Source organism: Lepidochelys kempii, chromosome 2 (assembly GCF_965140285.1).
Source record: "Lepidochelys kempii isolate rLepKem1 chromosome 2, rLepKem1.hap1, whole genome shotgun sequence".
NCBI lineage: Eukaryota > Metazoa > Chordata > Testudines > Cheloniidae > Lepidochelys > Lepidochelys kempii.
This window is the reverse complement of record NC_136381.1, coordinates 218,398,616-218,421,267: the sequence shown is the minus strand read 5'-3', so window position 1 is coordinate 218,421,267 and position 22,652 is coordinate 218,398,616. Positions and strand designations below refer to the sequence as shown.

Below are 22,652 nucleotides of genomic sequence, written 5' to 3'. Positions count from 1 at the left end.
GGTCCCTCTAGGTTAAAGTTAAAGCACTTTGTAGAGAAATAAAGGGGAGCTGTTACAAAGCAGCTTAATTTGTTCCAGTGATGCTAAAAACTCACTAAAAATTCATATCATTTTTACCTTTACCATTTGTACTTGCACAAAGTGAAATTTTCACAACTTCTTGTTTGCCCCTGGAGATAATAAAAATCCCCTGATACCTATCCCTCCCTTGGGTCTCAGAGAGAATGTCAAGTGAGGTTACCCTCTTCTTTCCCTGTAGTTCCTGCCTGTAAGCCTCTCTCTGCTTCTTTGTTAGATGTGCAGGAGCTCAGAAGTAGGATCACAGGAGGAGTGTGTGGTGAAGAGTTGGGAGAGGGTATGTCAGGGCAGGAGTAAGTGTTGGGGAGAGTGGGAGTTGGGTGCTGGCAGCCAGGAAAGGATAAAGACTAAGGGAGACGGGTTGTTTGGGGGTGAAAGTCACATGCACTAGAAAAATGGTGAACCTTTGGACAATTCTTTAAAAATTTACAAATATGTGATGCTAACTTGCAGCTCCACTACAGATGAGTCACCCAGAAATGAAACATCTTGCTTGTCTGCCTAGAAGAACTCAGAGAGCTTCTACTAAACTTTGTTTTTTAATTCCCCACGATTTATTGTCTTCAGCACTCATGCAGACAACACATTTTACACGTTAGCTCAAGACTCATAGTCATCATGTGACCATGGGCTTCTCCACGTTTGTTTCTAGTCCCAGGCTATCCTTTATCTTCAGCATGAGGTTAAATCTTGGAAGTGTCTTGGGCACACCATTCCCTGCTTAAAACAGAAGGGGATACTGCTTTCATAATTGCATCAAATCAAGCAAACTATAGTAATTCATCTCCAGAAGCTACTGATTCCAGAGGCTGTAGTGGCAAAGTAGCCCATACACAAGACCAAATAATTAATAACAAAGAGGAGCATTACCAGATAATTGAAACTGTTGTCAAGATAGCCCTAAAACAGTTATTTGCTCATAACACCACAACAGATCACTGTGTTTCTCCAGTGAACTAAATCAAATGAACCAGGAGGGTGCACACATCCTATCCACGAACAGTCTTCTTCATCTGAACCATTATGTGACGTCTCACAAGGGTCAGCCAGTGGCAGCTCATGAGTTTTTTGACAACTGAAGCACAACTCACAAAATAGTTATTTATACACACACACAGCAGATATAATGTAGTAGCTATTAAAAGCTTACCTTATTTATAGCGAAGAAACAGCAGGCAGACCTGGGAGCCACCACTGCTGTCCGAACTGGTATGGGGCTTGGTGGCAGCTTCTCATGCACACACATGGAGCCTGCCCTGTGGGGTAGAACCAGCACTAGGCATAAGCAGACTAAGCAATTGCCAAGGGTCCCGAGCAGCTCAAGGGGGCCCCCTATTCATTATTAGTGTGTGTGGTGTGGGGGAGCCAAAAATATTCCTGCTTGTGGCCCACATTGGTCAAGCACCGGCAGGGCAATGGTGGAGGTGTAGGGCTCAGACCCCATCCCTAAGGTTGCCACCTTTCTAATTGCTGGTCACCCCCAAGACCCTGCCCATGCTCCACCTCTTCCCTTGAGGCCCTGCCCCCTTCTCCGCCTATTCCCCCCCAAGGCCCAGCCCCCATCTCTTACTCCTCTCTAGCCCATCCCCCGTCACTCCCTGAATCATCTAAAGTAGCCTGCTTGCAAGTAGGAGGTGATCCTGGCTGAGCAGGAGCTGGCACGGGTTAATGACCCAGTACCTCCCTCTGCTCTGCAGTAACTGGACTCTTGGTTTGGGACCCAGGTTCCTGAAAACTGGGCACCTGGCAACCCTAAATGGCACCCAGACACAGAAGACAAAAACTGGGTAAAACCTACCCAGTCCCTCCCCCCGCCCCATCCCGCAGAAAAAACCCTGCAGCCTGGGCCTCGCTGCTACAATTCTGCCATGGCCTCATCAAGTGGTAGTTACCACAGCAATGCCCTTATAAAGTGACTCCTGGGCCTGGTAAATTGCCATGGTAACGAGGCAGCTTCTTGGAGCACTATTAGCTATACCAAGAGTTGATCCTGACACAGCACTATGTTCTCCAAACTTTCTAGTGTTGCGTTTCACTGCTGGAGAGAATGAGTTGTGACATTTTAATCAAATCACAATTTGTCCTTAAATTTGTATCTATCTATCAACTACATAAAAAAGAATATGCAAAATGTATTCGGTAGCTTTTGGGAATTGCTTTATTAGGCTGCGCCTGACTTGCCTGGGCTGATGAGGTGCCTCTGAGCTCAGTACACATCCCTTCTCAGCAATATCTATATGAGACTTCTAAGAACATAAGAATGGCCATACTGGGTCAGACCAAAAGCCCATCTAGCCCAGTATCCTGTCTTCCAACGGTGGCCAATGCCAGGTGCCCCAGAGGGAATGAATAGAACAAGTAATCATCAAGTGATCCATCCCCTGTCTCCAATTCGCAGCTTCTCACAGACAGAGGCTAGGGACACCATCCCTGCCCATCCTGGCTAATAGCCATTGATGGACCTTTCCTCCATGAATTTATCTAGTTCTTTTTTTTAACCCTGTTATAGTCTTGGCCTTCACAACATGCTCTGTGAAGGAGTTCCACATGTTGACTGTGTGTTGTGTGAAAAATCTCATGGTACCTCAATCTCTCTGAGATTGAGGCACCATGGACTCCATTCCCACCAGGATGGAAATTACTTGGCAAAAATAGCTCATGAAAGTGAATGTATTTGCATTTTGTCCTTAGTAAGCAATGTAAATCAAAATGTTTCTTTCAAGGTGTGTGTGTGTGTGGGAGGGAGATTTATGTGCAGAATGTATTATGTACTTTCTAAATAGAACAGCTAACTCTGCAAATGTATGTTATGTATAGTGAAATGCGTGGCCATATTTACTTAGCTAGGTAGTTTCCATTGATACTCTATTTATCTGTATTATGGGCCCCATTGCCATAGTATTTGAGCACCTCAGAATATTTAATATTTTTATGCTCAACAAACCAGTGAATTAGGAAAGTGCTATTATTTCTATTTTACAGATGGGGAACTGAAGTACTGAGAGACAAAGTGACTTTTCCAGGGTCACGCAGGTAGCCTGCGGCAGAACAGGAAACAACCTAGGTCTCTTGTACCTAGGCTAGGATTCCAATCATTAGACAGTCCTCCCTCTGTGTAGCAGTGGTTGTCTACCGTTGATCCCTGGCAATGGGTTTTCATGTAAACCAGAACACTTTATATCACCCACATTTCAGTGTAATTTGTTTGTTTGTTTGTTTTTTTATTGAGACTGAGTAAGATTTCTTGTTTTGTAAAACAAAATGCAAACAGTTTGAAGATAGGACAGTCTGTACTGTGAATGTGTTTGCAGGACTGTTTCTGTTGAGATGTCCCATGAAATATTTTTTTAAGATGCCAAAATTTATACTTTGGAGGTCAACATTTCGTATTGGACACAAGATACTATTCATTCCTATGGAAGCAGGCATTATGATGTCACTTCATTTATTCAATATGCTCCAGAGGAGCTCAGAGTGAATTATGAGCCCTACTCCTGGAGTTGAAGTTGTAGAATATTGTAAGCATGCTGCTGCCTGACATGCTCATGTTTCCTATTTTAGACCTGACTGATCTTCAGATAACATATGGTGGTACAAGTAATTGGAAAATTGGCAGACCTGTCAAGAAAATATGCTAGATGGGACAAAAATACGATGCTGCAGCACATAAAGTGTCTCTGAAGTTAAATTTATGGTCTTTTATCAAATGGTGAAGTAAACGTATCTGGTCTTAAAAAAAATGAAACATTTTTCAATGGCAGATGCTATTCAAAAGTAATTTCTAGGACAGTGAAGAAAGTTCTTGCATTTTAAAAGCAATTTTGTGGAAACCTCCGGTCAAGAACCAAGGGGAGGTATGAAATAGTATCCACTACAAAAGTTTAAATATCATCAAATTTCACCTTTTATGTTTTAGAGGTTTCTTTCTTTGTGTAATGAGTCTCAAAGCAGCTAAATTAGTTGATGCTGCAGGTAAAAAATTTCTATTTAACTTTTGATTAAGATCACATTTCTAATCATTAAAATTATGTACTTATTGTAACGTCAGGGTTTATCAGTCATGTAAAAGAGTCTCAAAGAAAGGTATGGACAGGTTTGTTTCTATATGTGTTTGTTTCTTTTGAACATACGAACGGCTCTGCAGAATGTATGTCTCTTCAGCAACTCCAGTAATGGTTTTTTATTTTGTTTTATAGGAAGATGAAAATGAAGCTAAGGAAGAAAATCCATCCCAAGACCTGAACATGGAACAGAAAAATTCAAAAAAATAGAAGATTGCTGTCATGTTTGAAATATTTGCAAGTTGTGTAACAGCAGTTAAAGTTTCTCATTGTAAAATTTACAGAACATTCTCAATAAAGTCATTGAAAATTAAAATTCATGCTGCACTGAGGAATTGTGTAAGTGGCTCTTGGCGACGTTTATGATTATATTAAAATGTTGAGTTTTCAAGACTGGTACAGAATACCTGTAAAAATATAAAAGTTTTTAGAAATATATGCATAAGGGCAATGTGATCCTCTTTACTGATAACATTTGCTACTCAAACTTGTCAAACTTTTTCAATGTACCAAGCAGTGCACATCCTGAAAGGGCAGTAATAATTCAAAATCATTCAGGTATCCCTGAGCATAGATGCATAGTTCTTTGCATTTGATACTTAAGCATTTGGATAAATGCATGACTAATTAAATTGGTATCTAAACTTTTCTTCTTACAAGCCACTGAAGTAAAACTTAAATATTAAGATAAGCATGGTTTTCAAGGCATCTCCTAAAAGAATGTTCCTATGCAGACAATTTTATCTGCTTGTATGTCAAGTCATTTGAAATGTTTTATACTGCATTATTACTTTCCTCAATGTAAACTCTGTCTCCCTCAGGTGATCAGTGTCTTTGATAATATTCTCAAAAAGAAAAGGAGTACTTGTGGCACCTTAGAGACTAACCACAAGTACTCCTTTTCTTTTTGCGAATACAGACTAACACGGCTGTTACTCTGAAACCTTTGATAATATTGAGGTTTCCCCATTATTTCCCATTTCATCTACACATCAAATTTTAATCCTTCTGTCACAGTCCTTCTAATCGAAAAGGATTAGATAAACTTCTTGCTTTACCATTGCTCCTTAACTGAGCAGCAAGGACTTCAGAACACTTCCTTTACCAAGGTTAAGCATGTTGCTTTAAGATTTTTTGGTCCATGCTGGCCAATGAAAGACTAGTATGGGAAATCCAAATATAGGTTTCCTGCAAAGCAGTATGGAGCATTACAAATGAACCATATGAATTCGACACAAAGATATGAGTAATACTCATTGAAGAGAATGGGAATTACTCATATACTTCTGTGGGAGAATCCAACCTTAGGTTGACCTTTTCACTTTTCTACTACCTTGCACTTTCACTGGTATGCTGCATATTCCTTAATATACCATGTTGTTGGTGCTAATTTACTTTTTCCCTCATGCATGAACATTTTATCCATTTCAGGAATATTTTCAAATGTTCTTAGATGAAGGGGGAAAAAATACTCAAGAATATCCAGTAATATCCAGCAGGTTCCCTGCTGATCTGCAGGAGGTTCAAATCTATGTACTGTTGGACACATTTCAACCATAAAGTGTAACTATAATAAACTCCATTTTTTTAAAAAAAGAAAACCTTTATATAAACTATTAAATTTGAGATCATGTTTCCCAGCCTCAGCCTCTACTTCCTGATTTGAAATGGGCTGGGAGAATGGCATTATCTGATCTATCTAGCCAGTCTTTTTTATATAGTGTCTCTCGCCATCGTATTGAATTGCTGATAACTGCACAAATTGGCTCCCGGGAGAAGCAGCCAATGACGCCTGAGCAACAGCCAGGTTTGAGGGGTGGTTGGAGACATAAATATAAAGCTTAAGAGGGGAGACAGACTGTGCTGGGGGATATTCAAGAGAAGCAGGGTGTTCTGTAGCTGAAATTGTAGGGGGAGAGGCAGTTATTGGCAATGCGACAGACCTTTAAGAGAGAGCCATTTCTCCAACGCTGCTCTCTACAAGTGGCTGAAATATATCAGCCACCATACGTTTCTGCAGCCCACTGTCTACCACAATTCTGGATGTCTGGTTTGCTCCCTTCCACTCTGCAGCTCATCGAGGTGGATCAATGTTTTTGAGCTGCATGCTCTGGCCACACCCCCACTGCTATTACGTGCCACCAGATTTTCTGTCTCTGGCAGCAGGCAGTTGGCGGTTTGATTGTTTCTGCCTTCATTTCTTCACTTCTTTAAGTTTGTACCCCATTTTTCAGGCAGTTTTCTTTTCAGCTTCCTCCTCCTCCCTATGTTGGTTAACACTCCTGCAGTTTAACCCACCACGAGCTTCTGCTGCAATGTCTCCCTGCCAGGTTATCTGCCCCTAAACAGGCATGGCAAAGCAGCCAACAAAGCATTGGGTCAAATCAAGCAGTGTCCTATTTGTGAGGCAGCCTCCCCAAGCTTGGCAGATGGTGAGTTATACTAAGTCAGCTGACCCTAGTTCTGTTAACACCCAGGGCCAGAAGACAGAAAGGTATGTAGGGCTCTCTTTCCACCAAAGCAGCTGCAACTCCAATGTGGGAAAATGGACCAGAAACCCTAGTGCAGAACAGGCGAGACTCCAAAGGCGAGGCAGACCTCAGGCAGTCAACTTAGGGTCTGAGTCCCAATAGTCCCCCTCAGTCCAAATCTTGAAATGGGTCCTGTATGTCCTGGAGAAAGAAGCAGGGCTCCTAATCAGCCCCCTCCCTCCCAGTTTGACCTGGAGAGCTCATGACAGTGAATTCTCCCCCCCGTCACCCGCCACAGGGGCAATGGGACCCAACAGGGGAGGATTCAGAGACAGATTTCTCAAGAGGGCTTCAGGCCCTAATGAAGGCATGCTGCAAAAGGTCTCACCAAAGCTGAAGCACAGTTTCTGTGCTCCCAAAGCATGGGAAAAGAGCTAGAAAATCAAAGAAGGCAAAAAAGGGGAAAAAAAAACAGAAAATCCAGAAGATATGAGTCCTCCTCCTCCTCCCCTTGCCTCTCCTCCACTGAGGAAGGTGAGTTGTCAGACTTTGAATCAAAACAGGACTTGGGGAAAAAATAGAACAGGGGGGTTTTAACCCCTGAAGAATTTCAGACTGTGCAGTAAGGTTGTCTCCATGATTCAAATTCAACCTGAACAGGCTCCTGAGAGTAAGTCTCAAAGTAAATTTGTCTCACCAAAATCTTCTCCTGTGGCTGTGATATCCATTCACTCCTCCTTTGAGGAAGTGCTTAAGGATTAATGGAACACACCTGATATGAGCAAGCATATTAACAAGAGCAACCTCAGGCACTATAGCATTCAGGAACCAAAGGGGTCTATTGTTGAAGTATCAAGGGTCGATGCCGCTATAGTGCCCTTTGTGAGCGATATGGTTATTCCCTCAGAGGGGGAGTTGTACCCTAAAGATCCTATGGGTAGAATGGTAGAAGCCATTCATTCTCAAAAAGGACTTTGAGGCTTTCTCTGCCATTTTCAGGGCATCCCTAACAGCTATCTACTTTGCAAGAGCATCTATCTCCTGGCTGGAAGATTTCAGAGCCCTTAAGGACAGACTTTGGTTCCATTTTAAAGAATGTCTGCCTAGCAACAGCATTTGTAGCTGATGCCTCAATGGATGCAATAAGGTTCTCAACCTGAGCCCTGGCTTCCAGATCAGTAGCCAGGCACCACCTATGGCTCTGACCTGAAAGATGGATATGCACTCTAAACAGGACCTGTGCTTGGCCAAGCTTACAGGCTCCCTCCTTTTTGGAGAAAAGCTGGATAAGGTGGATAATGCTGCAAAATTCAAAAAGTCTTTCCCCTTACCATGAAGTGCCCTCATGGGAGAATATAGGTCAGCCTTCAGACAGCAGCACTTCTTTCTGCCTTTGTCTTCACAGAAGTACCAGTGAAGGGACAACAGGTTATCCAAAGGAAAACCGTGAAATCCAGGTTTGGGGGAAAGTCCAAAGGGCACGCAAACCCCCACCCACAATCCACTTTATGACAGAGATCTCATAGGCCTCCACCTAGAACTGAAGCTAGGGGACAGAATTTCCCACTTCCTAGAGCAGTGGTTTTCATTGACCACAGACAAGTAGGCCAAGGAGATAGGGAGCCTGGGATATTCCCTTGGGTGCAGGCTCCACCCCATCTATTCTGCATCCAGTCTTCCAATGACCCGTAAAGTGCTGTTTGATCCAGAATGAAATATCTTATTTTCCGGATACTACTCCATCTTCATTGTGCAGAAGCACATGGGGAGGGTGGGGGTGGTATCAGAAAGCCATTCTTAGACTCAAAAGGCTCAACAAAAGGACGAAGAAAATGAAGTTTTGAATGCAGACTGTGGCCTCTACAGTGTCATCCCTCTCCCGAGGGGACTTCTTGATTTGAGTGGATCTGTTGGCTTCATACCTCCCCCCCAGACCATGCCACCCACAGCCTTGCAAGGTTTGCCTATTGCCTATTATCAGTACCCAACACTCCCATTTGGCTTTTCCTGGCTGATATCCTGATCAGAGCTCCATCACAGTCATCAGCTCACAGAGCCCTGTCTGGAACATTGACTTTCTTGTAGGCTCATGATTTCATCATCAATATCAAGAAAAGTTCCTTGATTCTGTCCACCAGAGTAACTCACCTGGGGGCAGAAATAGACAAATAGACCTTACAATCTTGCTCCAGAGCTACAGGAGGCTTGCCATAGTACTATGCTTGCAACTACTTGGCCTCCTGGTGTCATGTATAGGGATCACTCAATGAGCAGCCCAGTCACACATCAGAGCCCTTCAAGCCTTCATCCTAAAGGTCTGGGACCACTCCCCAGAATGCATGAAAGATCAAGTACAGGTTCCAACACAGACACTCAACTTCCCATACTGATGGTCAGCCCACAAGAATATCCACAAAGGCATGTCTTCCAGGTCCTCTAGTTCTCACAACTGACACCACAAATTCACCTCACTGGCTCATCCCAGAATGTTATAGCCAGTCCTCTACATAGATCAATCACACAGGAGGAGAGAGTGGCGTGACCATTTTTTTTGTGTGTCAACCCAAAAATGTTAAGGCCAGTTCTGGCTGCTTGAAACTTGAAGGAGTCTGGGAGATGGGGCAGGAGTTCCCTGGCAAAGAACCTGAATAGCTTCACGCTGAACCTGAGTACCCAGATGACTTCTGAGAAAAGGTGAGCAGAGAGAATGATGCCAACTTAGGGAGTATGGAGAGGTTCTTAATACAGTTGTACTGGCCAATGAAAAGTAGAGCAGGATTGCTTGCTGGAATGGGATTTGAGCCCCCTCAAGTTGCCTATGATGAGTTTATCTATTCTCAATGCAATTGAGTGAGTATTGTCCCTGTCCTGAAAAATAATCTACTTCCACACAGTCCCACAGAAATTGATGGGACTGTTTTTGAGGGGATAGTCTGTGCTAGCCTATACTTGTTGTTAGCATAATGAAAGGTTATATTTCATGTGATCTCCCAATTTTTGCTTGAAAATGTTACTTGGCTCTCAGACATGTGGTTCAGAGGCTGAGGGGGTATGGATTTTCATAAGCTATTGAAACCTCCTGACATATGAAATGTAGATGAGCAGAAGGAGTGTGTTTCTATATCTTTTCAATTACATTTTCTAAAATATACTAAAGTATAATTAAATAAACAAGACTTTCAGTAACTGCTTTCACCAAAAACCCACACAATACTTATCAACAATTAAGTCCACTGCAGAATATAAATAATTAGGTTTGATACCAGATAAAAATCAGACCAAAGAGTTACAAAATTATTCAATTTCAAAAATAGTAACACATCAGAAATAGGAGATGTCAGCTACAAAGAAAATAATCAGCTGGGTCTAAGTGGAAATATAGCAAATATGAGTAGGAATGTAGGTCAAAAATCAATCCTAGTTTTCACCCAGTGACAACCTCTTCCAAGAAAATGGAAGGGAGCCACAAAAAAAAACATTTTTTCACTATATAGAAAATCATTTGTCTGTTACACATAAAACAAAAATATAGACACAACTATTGGAACATATAAGTTTTATTCCTGGTGCCAATAATTTCAACTCTCAGACTGATTAAACATCACGGGCTGTCCTGATTGATGTGTACCTACCTTAGGATTCATAAGGATAAAATACTTTTACACATCCAAAATTCTTGCCTGAGGTGGGGTTTCCCTATGTCTTTCCACCCATCTAAATGAGACCTTCTTCGTAAGTTGGACGTGGCTTAGTCATTAGGACTAAAGCCTTTTGGGTGTCCTTTCCAGCTTTGTTTGACACACACATTCGATCAAGCTGGCTCTGAGAGAGCCATGCCTAAATGGCTGTCAAATTGCATTTCTCAGTGTTACTCCTTATCAGGCCTAAGCCTTCAACTGCTTGTTCAAATCACTATGGCTTGGACTGAGTGTCTCAGCATGAAGTCTAGGTTTGGCTTGTTTCTGTGTGTCATTCTATACCAGTGGTTCTCAAACTTCTGTACTGGTGATCCCTTTCACATAGCAAGCCTCTGAGTGCGACCCCCCCCTTATAAATTAAAAACACGTTTTAATATATTTAACACCATTATAAATGCTGGAGGCAAAGCAGGGTTTGGGATGGAGGCTGACAGCTCGTGACCCCCCCATGTAATAACGTTGCGACCCGCTGAGAGATCCCGACCCCCAGCTTGAGAACCCCTGTTCTATACATACTGGAAATACATCCACAAAAGAAAGGCTTTGACTATGCTGAAGGGTAGCTCTGGAGGAGGGAGGAGCAGAAGAGACGTAAGCTGCTTTTTATATATCTGTAGCTATGTACAGTATGTTTATATATGTCTTGATCTATCTACCTGTCTAGTCTGCCTATTGTGTCCTGCTTATTTCTATTCACTTTTATTTGTATGCTGCAATTGCATTTCAGAATAAATATTATATGTTGCTCTGAAATTTCGGATACAGGACAGAAATTTTCCACATTCCCCCCAGCACCTCTTTGCACAAGACAGTGAGGTGGTGTTATCCTGTTGCGAATTGCCCAATTCTCCTGTTCCTTTGCTATTTTGAGGTGGTTTTTAGGATAGCAATGCTTTTCCTGCTTGAGAGGGAGCTGTCACACGCTTCATATTAAAGCAGACTTGTTGCACTCTGTGCTATTTATACTGAATTTTTGTTATTTATGCCTCCATGTTAGCAACTTTTGATATTACTTAGCAATTTCAAAGATGTCTGTAGAACTTTTTAGACACCAAAACTGGGAGCTCCATTATACATGATTTCTCTAACTTTGGAGAAAAGTAAATTTTTTACCCAATTACTGTAATTCATGTTTTCAGTGGCTAATGAGAACAGATTCCCCACTCTATGTCCATGAAGAGTTGAGGAATTTGGTTATGTCTGTTTTACCATTTATCTGAGGAAAGTGATTGTTATAGGCAATTCCTGCCTTTGATACTTCGTGAGCACTCAGGTACACACCGCTCACTCATGTAGAACGTTCAAGAGTTGGAACTTTGAAATATTGGAGTTCTGTTGGTCACGTACAGTGTGCAGCTTCCCATGCTCTGGAAGTTCATTGTATGTTTCATTCCTAGGCATTCATGCAGAGATGCTTATACTTTCTCCCCATCTACTAGACCCTCGCATCAATATACTTAATGAACAGTTAGTAAGTGTGTGTTAGCAGACTTCTCAGCATAAAATGCCTGGCATGTGTACCAAAAATTCACACCCGTATAGATATATAATAACAACCAGCTCTTATATAGTGATTTTCATCCATAGATCTCAAAGCACTTTATAAAGGAGGTAAGCATCACTGTTCCCATTTTACAGATGAGGAAATTGAGGTACATGCTCAATATCATGCAGCATGCCAGTGGCAGAGATGGGAATACCCTTTCTTTAGAATATTTAAATCATCTTATAGAATTTAATAGATAATTGCATTTTTCATAGAATTCTATAGGTGGTTTAAAAACTCTAAGAACAGACTTTAAATTGTTTGGGACTTATCATAAAGGTTGAAAAGATTATACAATTAAATCTATGCACTTATATTTATATTACTGTGCATCTAAGTTATTCATTATGATTATATTATAAACATAGAATTAAAATGCTTATGTCTGGATAATACTGATATTCTAGTTTTAACGTTAACTGTAAAATTCCTTTTATGCACTAACTAAACAGATTAAAGCCATTAACAGTTCCTTTTACAGTACTGTTACAGTAGTTGGTATTTTGTCTGTAGCCCCACAATCACTGAGATTTTACATGTGTCTAAGAGTGCTGTGCAGATCATTTAAATCCAGACCTTTTTGGTCTATTAATCTCAATGCATGTGTAACTTCTTGATCATTAAGATGATAATGTACAGTATACTGAGATGTTTGCCATCTTGCTGTTAATTTCCTGGAATGTGATATTAGTATATTAGATGTATATTGCTCACTTGTGGTTTTCCTTCTGAATAGTTATGGATACCAGTGAATTATCTCTCATAACGATGGTGTCAGGAGTTTGAAATATAGATTTACACATCCTTGAAATAATTTTTCTTTTCTGCTAGTTCTAAAGTGTTTTTATACTTTAAAACGTTTCACAAATAATAACTCTGCCGAGGCAACAATGCTTTTAAATGATCCACAAATAATATATCTGCTGAGGCAACTTAATATTTATGCACATACAGCTTTAGAGGAAAAAACACACAGGGGCACAAACATCAATTAATTGCTGCCTCTGTCTTCTGTGCTCTTGGTTACTGCAATCCTATAAGATACCTGCCAGTTGGTTGTTCACTCTGCATCAGGCTGAGGAGACTAACTCTTCCTGACATTAGGCTGAATAGGTTTCACTCTATGAAAAGTGAAGGTTGATTAGAAACTGACTCTATTTCACATGACCTAAAGAAAACAATTTTTACATAGCAATGAATGAGCAAGTTCTATCACCTATACAAGACTATAGTGTGCAATCATTGCAGGTAATAAATGTTTCCCCATGGTGAGTTCAATGTGGATTCTATGGCTATGTTATCGGGGAAAAGGAAGTAAAACGCTAAAGGCAACAGCATGAAAATGCATGCAACTATGGCATAATTCTGATTTGTTTTAGAAGAACTATTAATTTCCTTGTTACAAAGCCAAGTAAGAGCAACCCTTTAAAACTATTGAACCATGAAAGCCATTTCCTTAAGGGTTTTAAATTTGGGAACAGACTCATGAAATTTATCGCTTTGATGAGATATTCTTTGCCTGCAGTCAAATTGAGAGCCAGATCATTGGTTTCCCAGCATGACACCTATGTATTCTGGTGTGCTCCAGATATCATTAGGCTCATAATAACACAGCTATCATTACATTAATGTCTGAAAGATTCACTTTTGACGCTTGGTTTAAGTCTTTCATTTATACCTACAGCATACTAAATAGCTGCACGAAAAGAAAAGACATACTGTACCTATATTCTGCTGTGCTTCTGTAATTTAACAGAATACAATAGTTTTATGCCCAATCAATTTTTTTTCCCAAATCACATTGCTTTCAAAAAATGGTTATAGTAAGTACCAATAAATGAACTAGCAGGATATTGTGAGTACAGCAGCAGGTGACAACACAGTGACAACAGTTTTTTTCTGATTCACGCACAAAGGACAATGGTGTACATTGGCTGCAAATTGGTTTAATAATTGTGATTTTTTTTACTTACTATTTAAAGTTTATGTGCTATGTCCAGAATTATTACAGTGACTAATGAAGCTGACTGTGTTAGCTGTTTCACTGTCTCAAGCCTTTCATATAAATGAATGCGTACTTTAATGTTTTACCGAAACATCACTCATGATATACCATATCACGAAATAATTAAAGTAACCAATTAATTTTCATAACTCTCAAATCTATGTATAGCTATATATGTACACATAAATGCATTCTCCCTGGGAGCAAAAAACCCACACTCCCTTACCAACACTTCTTTCCTGATTATTGCGAGTTAGTTAACTTTCAGTTTCCATACTAATGCCAGTTGCTGTGCTGTAAAGTGATTTGGCCTTGGAAGAATTTCACTGTGCTTTCTTTGTCTTAAACATCAGATAAATGCATGGGGTGAAGAAAAAAAAAAGCCTTTTTAGACATTCATTTGTTCGCAGAATGTTTCCTGCCCTGCTCTCAAGCCAGCATAATCCTGATAATAAGCGGTACTTCTAACCACCCTTTCTCTAACCCACATTGATCATCTCAATGCTCATTTAATTGCTAAGGAACCTCCTTAACTAAACCCTAGTAACAGGTTTCAGAGTAGCAGCCGTATTAGTCTATATTCACAAAAAGAAAAGGAGTACTCGTGGCACCTTAGAGACTAACCAATTTATTTGAGCATAAGCTTTCGTGAGCTACAGCTCACTTCATCGGATGCATTCAGTGGAAAATACAGTGGGGAGATTTATATACATAGAGAACATGAAACAATGGGTGTTACCATACACACTGCAACCAGAGTGATCACTTAAGGTGAGCTATTGCCAGCAGGAGAGCAGGTGGGGGGGAACCTTTTGTAGTGATAATCAAGGTGGGCCAGTGTCAACTGCTGGAAATGGCCCACCTTGATTATCACTTGGCGCCTTTCCAAGGGGAAAATTTGGTGGGTGCAGAGCACCCACCGGCAGTTCCCCAACCCTCTCCCGGCCCCAGCTCATGTTCGCTCTGCCTCCGCCTCCTCCCCTGAACGCGCTGCCCCGCTCTGCTTCTCCGCCCCCAAGGCTTCCTGCGAATCAGCTGTTCATGTGGGAAGCTGGGACAGGTTGAGAAGCAGGCCACGGCTTCCCGCTCAGACCCAGGGAGGCAGAGGTGAGCTGGGTCGGGGAGGGGGGGGGGTCTCAAGGAGGGCCGCCCGCTCCGCAGCAGGTAACCGGGGAGGGGTGCGGGGGAAATGGTCCCCGCCCCAGCTCACCTCCACCACCCTCGGCCTGAGCGTGAAGCTGCCGCCTGCTTCTCAGCCCTCCCAGGCTTCCCACTGAACAGCTGATTTGCGGGAAGCCAGGGGAGGGAGGGCGGAGAAGCAGAGCGGGGCAGCGTGTTCAGCGGAGGAGGCGGAGCGGAGGTGAGGTGATCTGGTGCCAGGTGCGGGGTGGGGAGCTGCCGGTGGGTGCTCTGCACCCACCAAATTTTCCCCGTGGGTGCTCCAGCCCCGGAGCACCCAGGGAGTCGGCGCCTAAGGCTCCACTTTTGATGTGATCAGTAGGGGGGAGCAGCCACTTCCTCTTCCCCCCCGCAGCTACGCTTCCCTGCCCCTAGGAGCCAGAGGGACCTGCCGGATGCTTCCTGGGAGCTGCCCCAGGTAAGCACCTCCGGGACTCCCCACCTTGCCCCCTGGCAGGTGCCTCTGGCTCTTAGGGGTGGGGTGGGCACCCACTACGGTGTCCCACGAGACCCTTCTGCCCGGTTCTGGGGGCAGACAGGGGAGGGGGATGGATGGGGCAGGGGTCCTGGGGGGGCGCCAAGGAACGCGGGGGGGGGGTTGGATGGGGCAGGGGTCCCGGGGGGTGGGGGTGGGCAACGACCCCCTCGTGGGGTGAGGAGGGAACCCATTGTTAAGATTTTGGCAGCTCATCACTGCTTACAGCAGTGTCTACACCGTGCTATGTTGCTGGGAGACGCTCTCCCACGGACTCAACTTCTACCTCTTGGGAAGGTGGAGAACAGACTTTGATGAGAAAGAGCTCTGCCATTGACTTAAACTTGTCTTCACTAGACCGCTAAATCGACACTGCTGCATCAATTGCAGCAGTGCCGATTTAGCCAGAAGTATGGACAAGCGTTAAGTAACAGATTTACCCCTCCTCATAGTAGGTATAGATGTAAATGAAGGTCTTTTGAACCAACTAGTACATCAGAATCTCTCCAGAAAGTAAAAAAATGGATTGAGAATTTAGCCCTTGAACTCCAAACTCCAGTTTAGCAAATTCTTCTAACCACATCACCTCCCTGGAAAATGGTTGCAGACATTTCTTTGAAATTGCAGCTGTAGTTCAGGGATGGACTCTGTTCATCAGTACACACTAGAGAACTTATTGTCATGTGAAGAGCCATGAAGATGTAAGGAAAGAGTTGCTACAATAAACCTATACTTTACAAGCCTTCATCCCAACCCAATTAATCATAATAAGAGATGTTTTCAGAAACATACTAGATCTATCAGCTGCCTTTAATACCCTGGATAAGGAGAAGGTGATCAGTCACCTGCAGACCCTGGCAGGAGTGGATGAGGCTGCTCTTCAGTGGCTTCATTCATTTCTCTTGGAGAGATGTCAGTTAGGTTCGACTAGATTATCACAGTTGCCCCTTCTGCCCTTGGAATTTATTGAAGGGCAGTTGTGGGCAATTGCTCCTCTTCTTGAAGAACTCTGAAGAGCAGGGTACCACAGGGTGCCATTCTTTAACCCCTTATGTTCAACATGTATATGGAGCCATTAGGAGGGTTATTAAGGAGTCATGGCGGGGGGGAGGGACAGTGGCAGTGTTTTCAGTATCCTGATGGCATTCAACAGAATGGCTCTGTCTCATCTGATGTAATGCAGTTCAGTGCCTCAGACATGATCTAGTTGAGATTGGGAGCAAGCTGACTGAAGATCAACCCAGACAAGACTGACATGAAGAAGATGGGTTGAGGAAAGCCACTGGAAGAGATGACAGAGATATCTGCCCCATTGATTGAAGGAGTACATCCTCCATTAGTTACTAGGATTTGCAATTTGGGATTATTTTAAACCTCCAGATGCTGTTGGATGATCATATTACATGAGTGACCCAGCCAGCTTTTGACCATTGCATCTTAATAGGCAGCAGGTTTAAAACAAATAAAAGGAAGTATTTCTTCACACAGCGCACAGTCAACCTGTGGAACTCCTTGCCAGAGGATATTGTGAAGGCCAAGACCATAACAGGGTTCAAAAAAGAACTAGATAAATTCATGGAGGATAGGTCCATCAATGGCTATTAGCCAGGATGGGCAGGGATGGTGTCCCTAGCCTCTGTTTGCCAGAAGCTGGGAATGAGCGACAGGAGATAGATCACTTGATGATTATCTGTTCTGTTTATTCCCTCTGGGGCACCTGGCACTGGCTACTGTCGGAAGACAGCCTACTGGGAAAGGCGGACCTTTGGTCTGACCCAGTAGGGCCATTCTTATGTTCTTATGGTGAGGAAGTTGAAACCTTCCTTTTGGATGCAGATTTTGCTAACCTCAAAATTATTGTAATGTGATCTACATGGAGCTATGCCTTAAAGCCACTCAGAGACTGAAGTTGGTGCAGACTACAGCAGCTCACTGACTGAGCGGGACAACTCACTGGGACATATAACACTGGTATTCTGGCTACCCAAAGCCTTGGGGATAGGCATCTTTTAAAAATTATTTTATATCTAAATATATAAATAAAGTACATATATGGAACCATACTGAAGATGTTTGATTACATATTGGCATAATATAGATCAGTGCCAGGCCTTTCATGCTGCTTCAGATGGTGAAAAGATTGTCAAATAAACATCTGGTTCAATATCATCCACTTCATAGTACAGTGAGTGAGAGCTCATTTCGTTGTTATTTTATTATTCATTGGAGTTGTGTTAACACCTGGTGGCCTTAATCATTAACTTTGGTAGGCACAGTGCAAACATAACAAAAAGATGGTCCCCCATCTCGAACCAATCCAAAACTCATGTGTGAACTCAACAGGAGTTGCTTTCAGTGAGCTTTGGATCAGGTCCAGAAGGAGTTTTCTGACCAAGCTGATCTATTTATTTCCATGTAACATATGTCTATGTTATAGGCAAGAAAATAATATGCCCAGGTCTGATCCTGCAAATTGCTGGTGTCATTGGAAACTGAGGAGGCTCAGCACTTGGCAGAATCAGTCATAACGTTAAAAATGGCTGATTAAAGCCGTACTGGTGATACAACAGAATGCACTGACTTCAGAAATATTTAGGTCTCTTCAGGGACTAAATCAGTAAATGGGGAAAAATATGAAACACTTTAATATGGATACATGGAAAACAGCAAATTTTAAAGCAACAGATCAAACTCGAGAGCACACAGAACAATAATGCAGTATTGTAATCAGGAAAGGAATGTAGAAATTGTTGTTCAAAATCTCTGAACTTAGCTACCCACTGTGTGATTGCTTTCCAAACTTGCAAGCAGCATATTAATGCTGCATCAATAGAGGGATATAGTACAAAGCAATAGAAGTGTCAGTTGTTAGTATGTACAACTCCAGTTAAATATTGGGTAACATTTTCAGAAGCATCTATGTGATGTGGGTGTCCAAGTCCCATTTTCAAACGTGACTTAGGCACTTATGAGTTTAAGTCTCATTGAAAGTCTAACCCTGTATGTCTAATATTGCTATGAGTTTTGGCAACCTTTAGGTCAGGAAGGATACACAGGGATATTAGGTTATAAGTTAATGTGTTAAGAATGCTTGTTTTAAATTAAATGTGAAAGAGATTGAGTTTCTCATTATGGAAGAGGAAACTGATGCAAGGGCTTATGAGTACTCAAAATTTCTCAAAAAGGATCTGAGGAAAGGCAGACTAGATCTCAGACAGTAACATCATGCAGATCTGAACACAAGCAAACCATTGATTTCAGTCCAATTTTAGTGAATTTCAGTGGGATTTCTCTTGAATAAAATGACTCTGGGATTTGGCCTTAAATTAGTATATTAAGATCCAGGTTATTAATACAAAGTTTGATACCGACATTTATCAGTAAAGAGGAGATTGAAAGATGTAAGGATAAAGCAGAGAGGAACTGAGATAAACTTAAATATGTAAGTGGCCATTTCCTGTCTCTCTAGCACTTCTGAGTGCTGCTCATGCATTCTAATGTTACCACTTTTTCTGGCTTTTTTGAAAATGCAGGGTTCATTTTAAGATTGGACAAGCTGATTTGCATAACTCAAGACCCCTGTCATAAATATAAAGGGAAGGGTAAACCCCTTTGAAATCCCTCCTGGCCAGGGGAAAGCTCCTCTCACCTGTAAAGGGTTAAGAAGCTAAAGGTAACCTCGCTGGCACCTGACCAAAATGACCAATGAGGAGACAAGATACTTTCAAAAGCTGGGAGGAGGGAGAGAAACAAAGGGTCTGTGGGTCTGTCTATAGTCTGTCTTTGTCGGGGATAGACCAGGAATGGAGTCTTAGAACTTTTAGTAAGTAATCTAGCTAGGTATGTGTTAGATTATGATTCCTTTAAATGGCTGAGAAAAGAATTGTGCTGAATAGAATAACTATTTCTGTCTGTGTATCTTTTTTGTAACTTAAGGTTTTGTCTAGAGGGGTTCTCTATGTTTTTTAATCTAATTACCCTGTAAGATATCTACCATCCTGATTTTACAGGGGGGATTTCTTCATTTCTATTTACTTCTATTTTTATTAAAAGTCTTCTTGTAAGAAACTGAATGCTTTTTCATTGTTCTCAGATCCAAGGGTTTGGGTCTGTGGTCACCTATGCAAATTGGTGAGGCTTTTTACCAAACCTTGTCCAGGAAGTGGGGTGCAAGGTTTTGGGAAGTATTTTGGGGGGAAGGATGCGTCCAAACAGCTCTTCCCCAGTAACCAGTATTAGTTTGGTGGTGGTAGCAGCCAGTCCAAGGACAACGGGTGGAATATTTTGTACCTTGGGGAAGTTTTGACCTAAGCTGGTAAAGATAAGCTTAGGAGGATTTTCATGCAGGTCCCCACATCTGTACCCTAGAGTTCAGAGTGGGGGAGGAACCTTGACAACCCCCATCTTCCCTCAACTCTTCTCTCTCTCGCTCGCTGTCTCGTCTCAAAGCTTTTTAAAAGTTTAGAGATGCTTATTTAAGGCCCACCACAGCCACCCATCCTGACACCATACCATTCCTTAGGTGTGATGGCAAGTCATTTTTGTAAGGGGTCAAGTAGCCCACTTCCTTACCCTTTTGCAGCAGAACCCAATAAATAATGCTGTAATAATAATAATTAATAAAAAATACCAAATAAATAATAAAAACAGAGTTTTCAGACTTGCGTCAAATGCTCTATTAATATTTAATTGAAGTCCTTTTAATTAAGGCTGTATTTGCCTCATTGCCATTTGATCGGAGAAAAACTATTTATGTTTTATAACTTTTATTTAAAAGCATAAACTACTATAATTTCTTATACATCCCTAAAGTACTAAACAATATGAAAATTAGAATCAATTCAATTACAATTCAACGAGTTAACCATTTCTAATTTATATTGTTGTTAACTTAAAAAAGAAAACAATTTAAGAGCAACCTTTGTTCAAATAATTGCATGAGCACAGTCAGTAATCAAATCACAATGTTAACATAACACCAGTGATTGAATGGCTTACTTAATCTCTATGTAGTTTACTTAGCAGTTTATCTTTCCCTTGTGAAAACAATGGGTTAGTGTTTGAATCTTTGTATACCCCAAGTAGCCTGTAGAGATCTATGGTTAGCTTGCTTTGAATATAGGTTAATTATTGCCCCACAGTAATTTGTATTATGGGCTTATATGCACGTCCTATTATGTGCATATAACCGGTAGTGATCTATGGTTAGGTTTGCTTTGAATGTTGGTTAACTAATGCGTAATGTAATTTCACTTTGGGCTTATATGCACCTGTTGTTACTGGACACACGGACACACACAAATTCACACACTGTGTGTGGGACCTGGCAGGCATCTCAGCAGGTATTCAGATGTCCTGTTAAAGAAACAGAAGAGAAGAAAGTTACTTAGAAATAGGATCTGCTCTTCAGCTTGCTTGATCTGTGGAGCCTTGGAATCAGTCAAGAACTGCAGTTTTGGGAACCAGGCAATGTCTTCTGCCTCAGGTTCCATCATGCTAGCTAGTGGCTATCATCCTCCAGTCAACTAGCTGGTCTGTGATGTCTTTGCCTCTACTTTCCTTGGAGTATCAGCCATCTGGTTGTTGCTGTGGTGATTTCAGGAGGAGCACAATTTCTTCCTCATATACCTGGTCTTTTATGGGTGAAACCCAGGCTAGTACTGTCCCACAGGACCTTCCTGGTGATCTTTGGATTGAATCAGGGATCATAGGTTTCTTACCTGAACTGCATTGTCCAATCTTGGTCAAGTGACCTGATCAGTCTGATTTTTGGTCCAGTCTTGTGGCTGTCATTCCTAGGGTGTTTGTTCTTTGTCATGAGTTTATGTTATTAAGAGAATAACATAAAACAATAATTCCACCAAAATTATCTCAACCCTCCTTATCTAGCCTAATAGGCTTCTTGACTGGTAGGGGCTAATACCTTCCTGGTACTTGTGACACATTGTCCTTTGACTTAGAAAAGTTGTTCCCTACCCACTTGCACATCTCATGCTTACACTTTCTCAAGGCTTACACAGCCTCATGACCAAAGTAAGAAATGACAGAACAATTGTCCCATCTAGGACCGTGGGGACCTGGATGAAAGTTTATTTCTCGCTCTCAAAGCCAAGCTGCTTCAAAGCTACTTGTTAAATCCATTATCATGAAAGCATCTCCATTAATTTATTAAAATATGACAAATTAAAGTTTATACTTACAGGCCTATACTGACATTATGTTCAACAATCCTCTACAGGGGTTGCTGCTGTTCTTGTGCTTAAAAAATATTGCCATTCAGGCACCTCAGCACAATTTATGTCCCCTTCTGATTGTAAAATCCTGATAGTGCAACATCTTCCTTCCATTCCTGCCTGATTAGTGGCTCTTCTGAGCTAGGAAAGGAGGATCTTATACACTCACCGTTTTATAGTTTTATGGAGCACTCTGCATCTGATGACATGGGAATGAGTTAATCGAATGTTTATTATGGAGACGCCAGTTGCACCTCCGTAGCTGGGGCTGAATTGAGTTTTAATTGAGTGAATACATTTGGTCAGCATTAGTTCACACCTCCGACCTGCTTTTCACCACTGCAATGTTTAGCTGTGATTCATTACGGCATTATCTGAAGGTTTGAAATAAGTCAGATCAAATTCCAGCCCTAGAAGCTGTTGAGAACCAGAGGTGTAATCTCAGCATGCCATAGAAGACCATTTCTAGTAATTTCTTTGTATTTGTGATTCTTTCGAATAATCCCACACCTACATTTAACATTAATCACAAGCACTTTTAATAGAGTTCACATTGCAAAAGTTCTTGACACCAGAGTTCCGGTTTGTGAACGTTTTGTCTATCTTCCTACACGATCTACAGAAGATTAATTAAATAAAATGAAAAAATAAGCGAAGGAGAAGAAATCCATTGTGAAAATATTTTTCCCCAAAGGGAATAAATAGGCATAGGTTAAAACAAATTAAAAACAGAAAATGTGTAAGTAAATGCACAAAATAAAAATAGAAAGGTACATCTGTTAAAGATAAATAGACATGTATAAAAATAAAAAGGAAGACAGGTTTCAAATATTTGGATCAGAAAGATCTAAAATTTGAAAATAGACAATGTTTAAAAGATTGGTTTGTATTTAAAAAAAAGACCTA

At 41.5% G+C, this 22,652-nt stretch overlaps 1 protein-coding gene across 4 annotated transcripts in view; it reads left to right on the top strand.

The window, feature by feature from the left end:
- PHF14 (PHD finger protein 14) overlaps nt 1-4,455 on the top strand; it is a 301,795-nt gene extending 297,340 nt beyond the window's left edge. For all 4 annotated transcript variants that reach the window (XM_073333845.2, XM_073333843.2, XM_073333842.2 and 1 more), the window contains one exon: nt 4,275-4,455. In XM_073333845.2, coding sequence (XP_073189946.1) covers nt 4,275-4,349 — 75 coding nt within the window. In that variant the 3' untranslated portion in view covers nt 4,350-4,455. The remainder of the gene's footprint in view (nt 1-4,274) is intronic.
- Nucleotides 4,456-22,652: the final 18,197 nt, after the last annotated feature.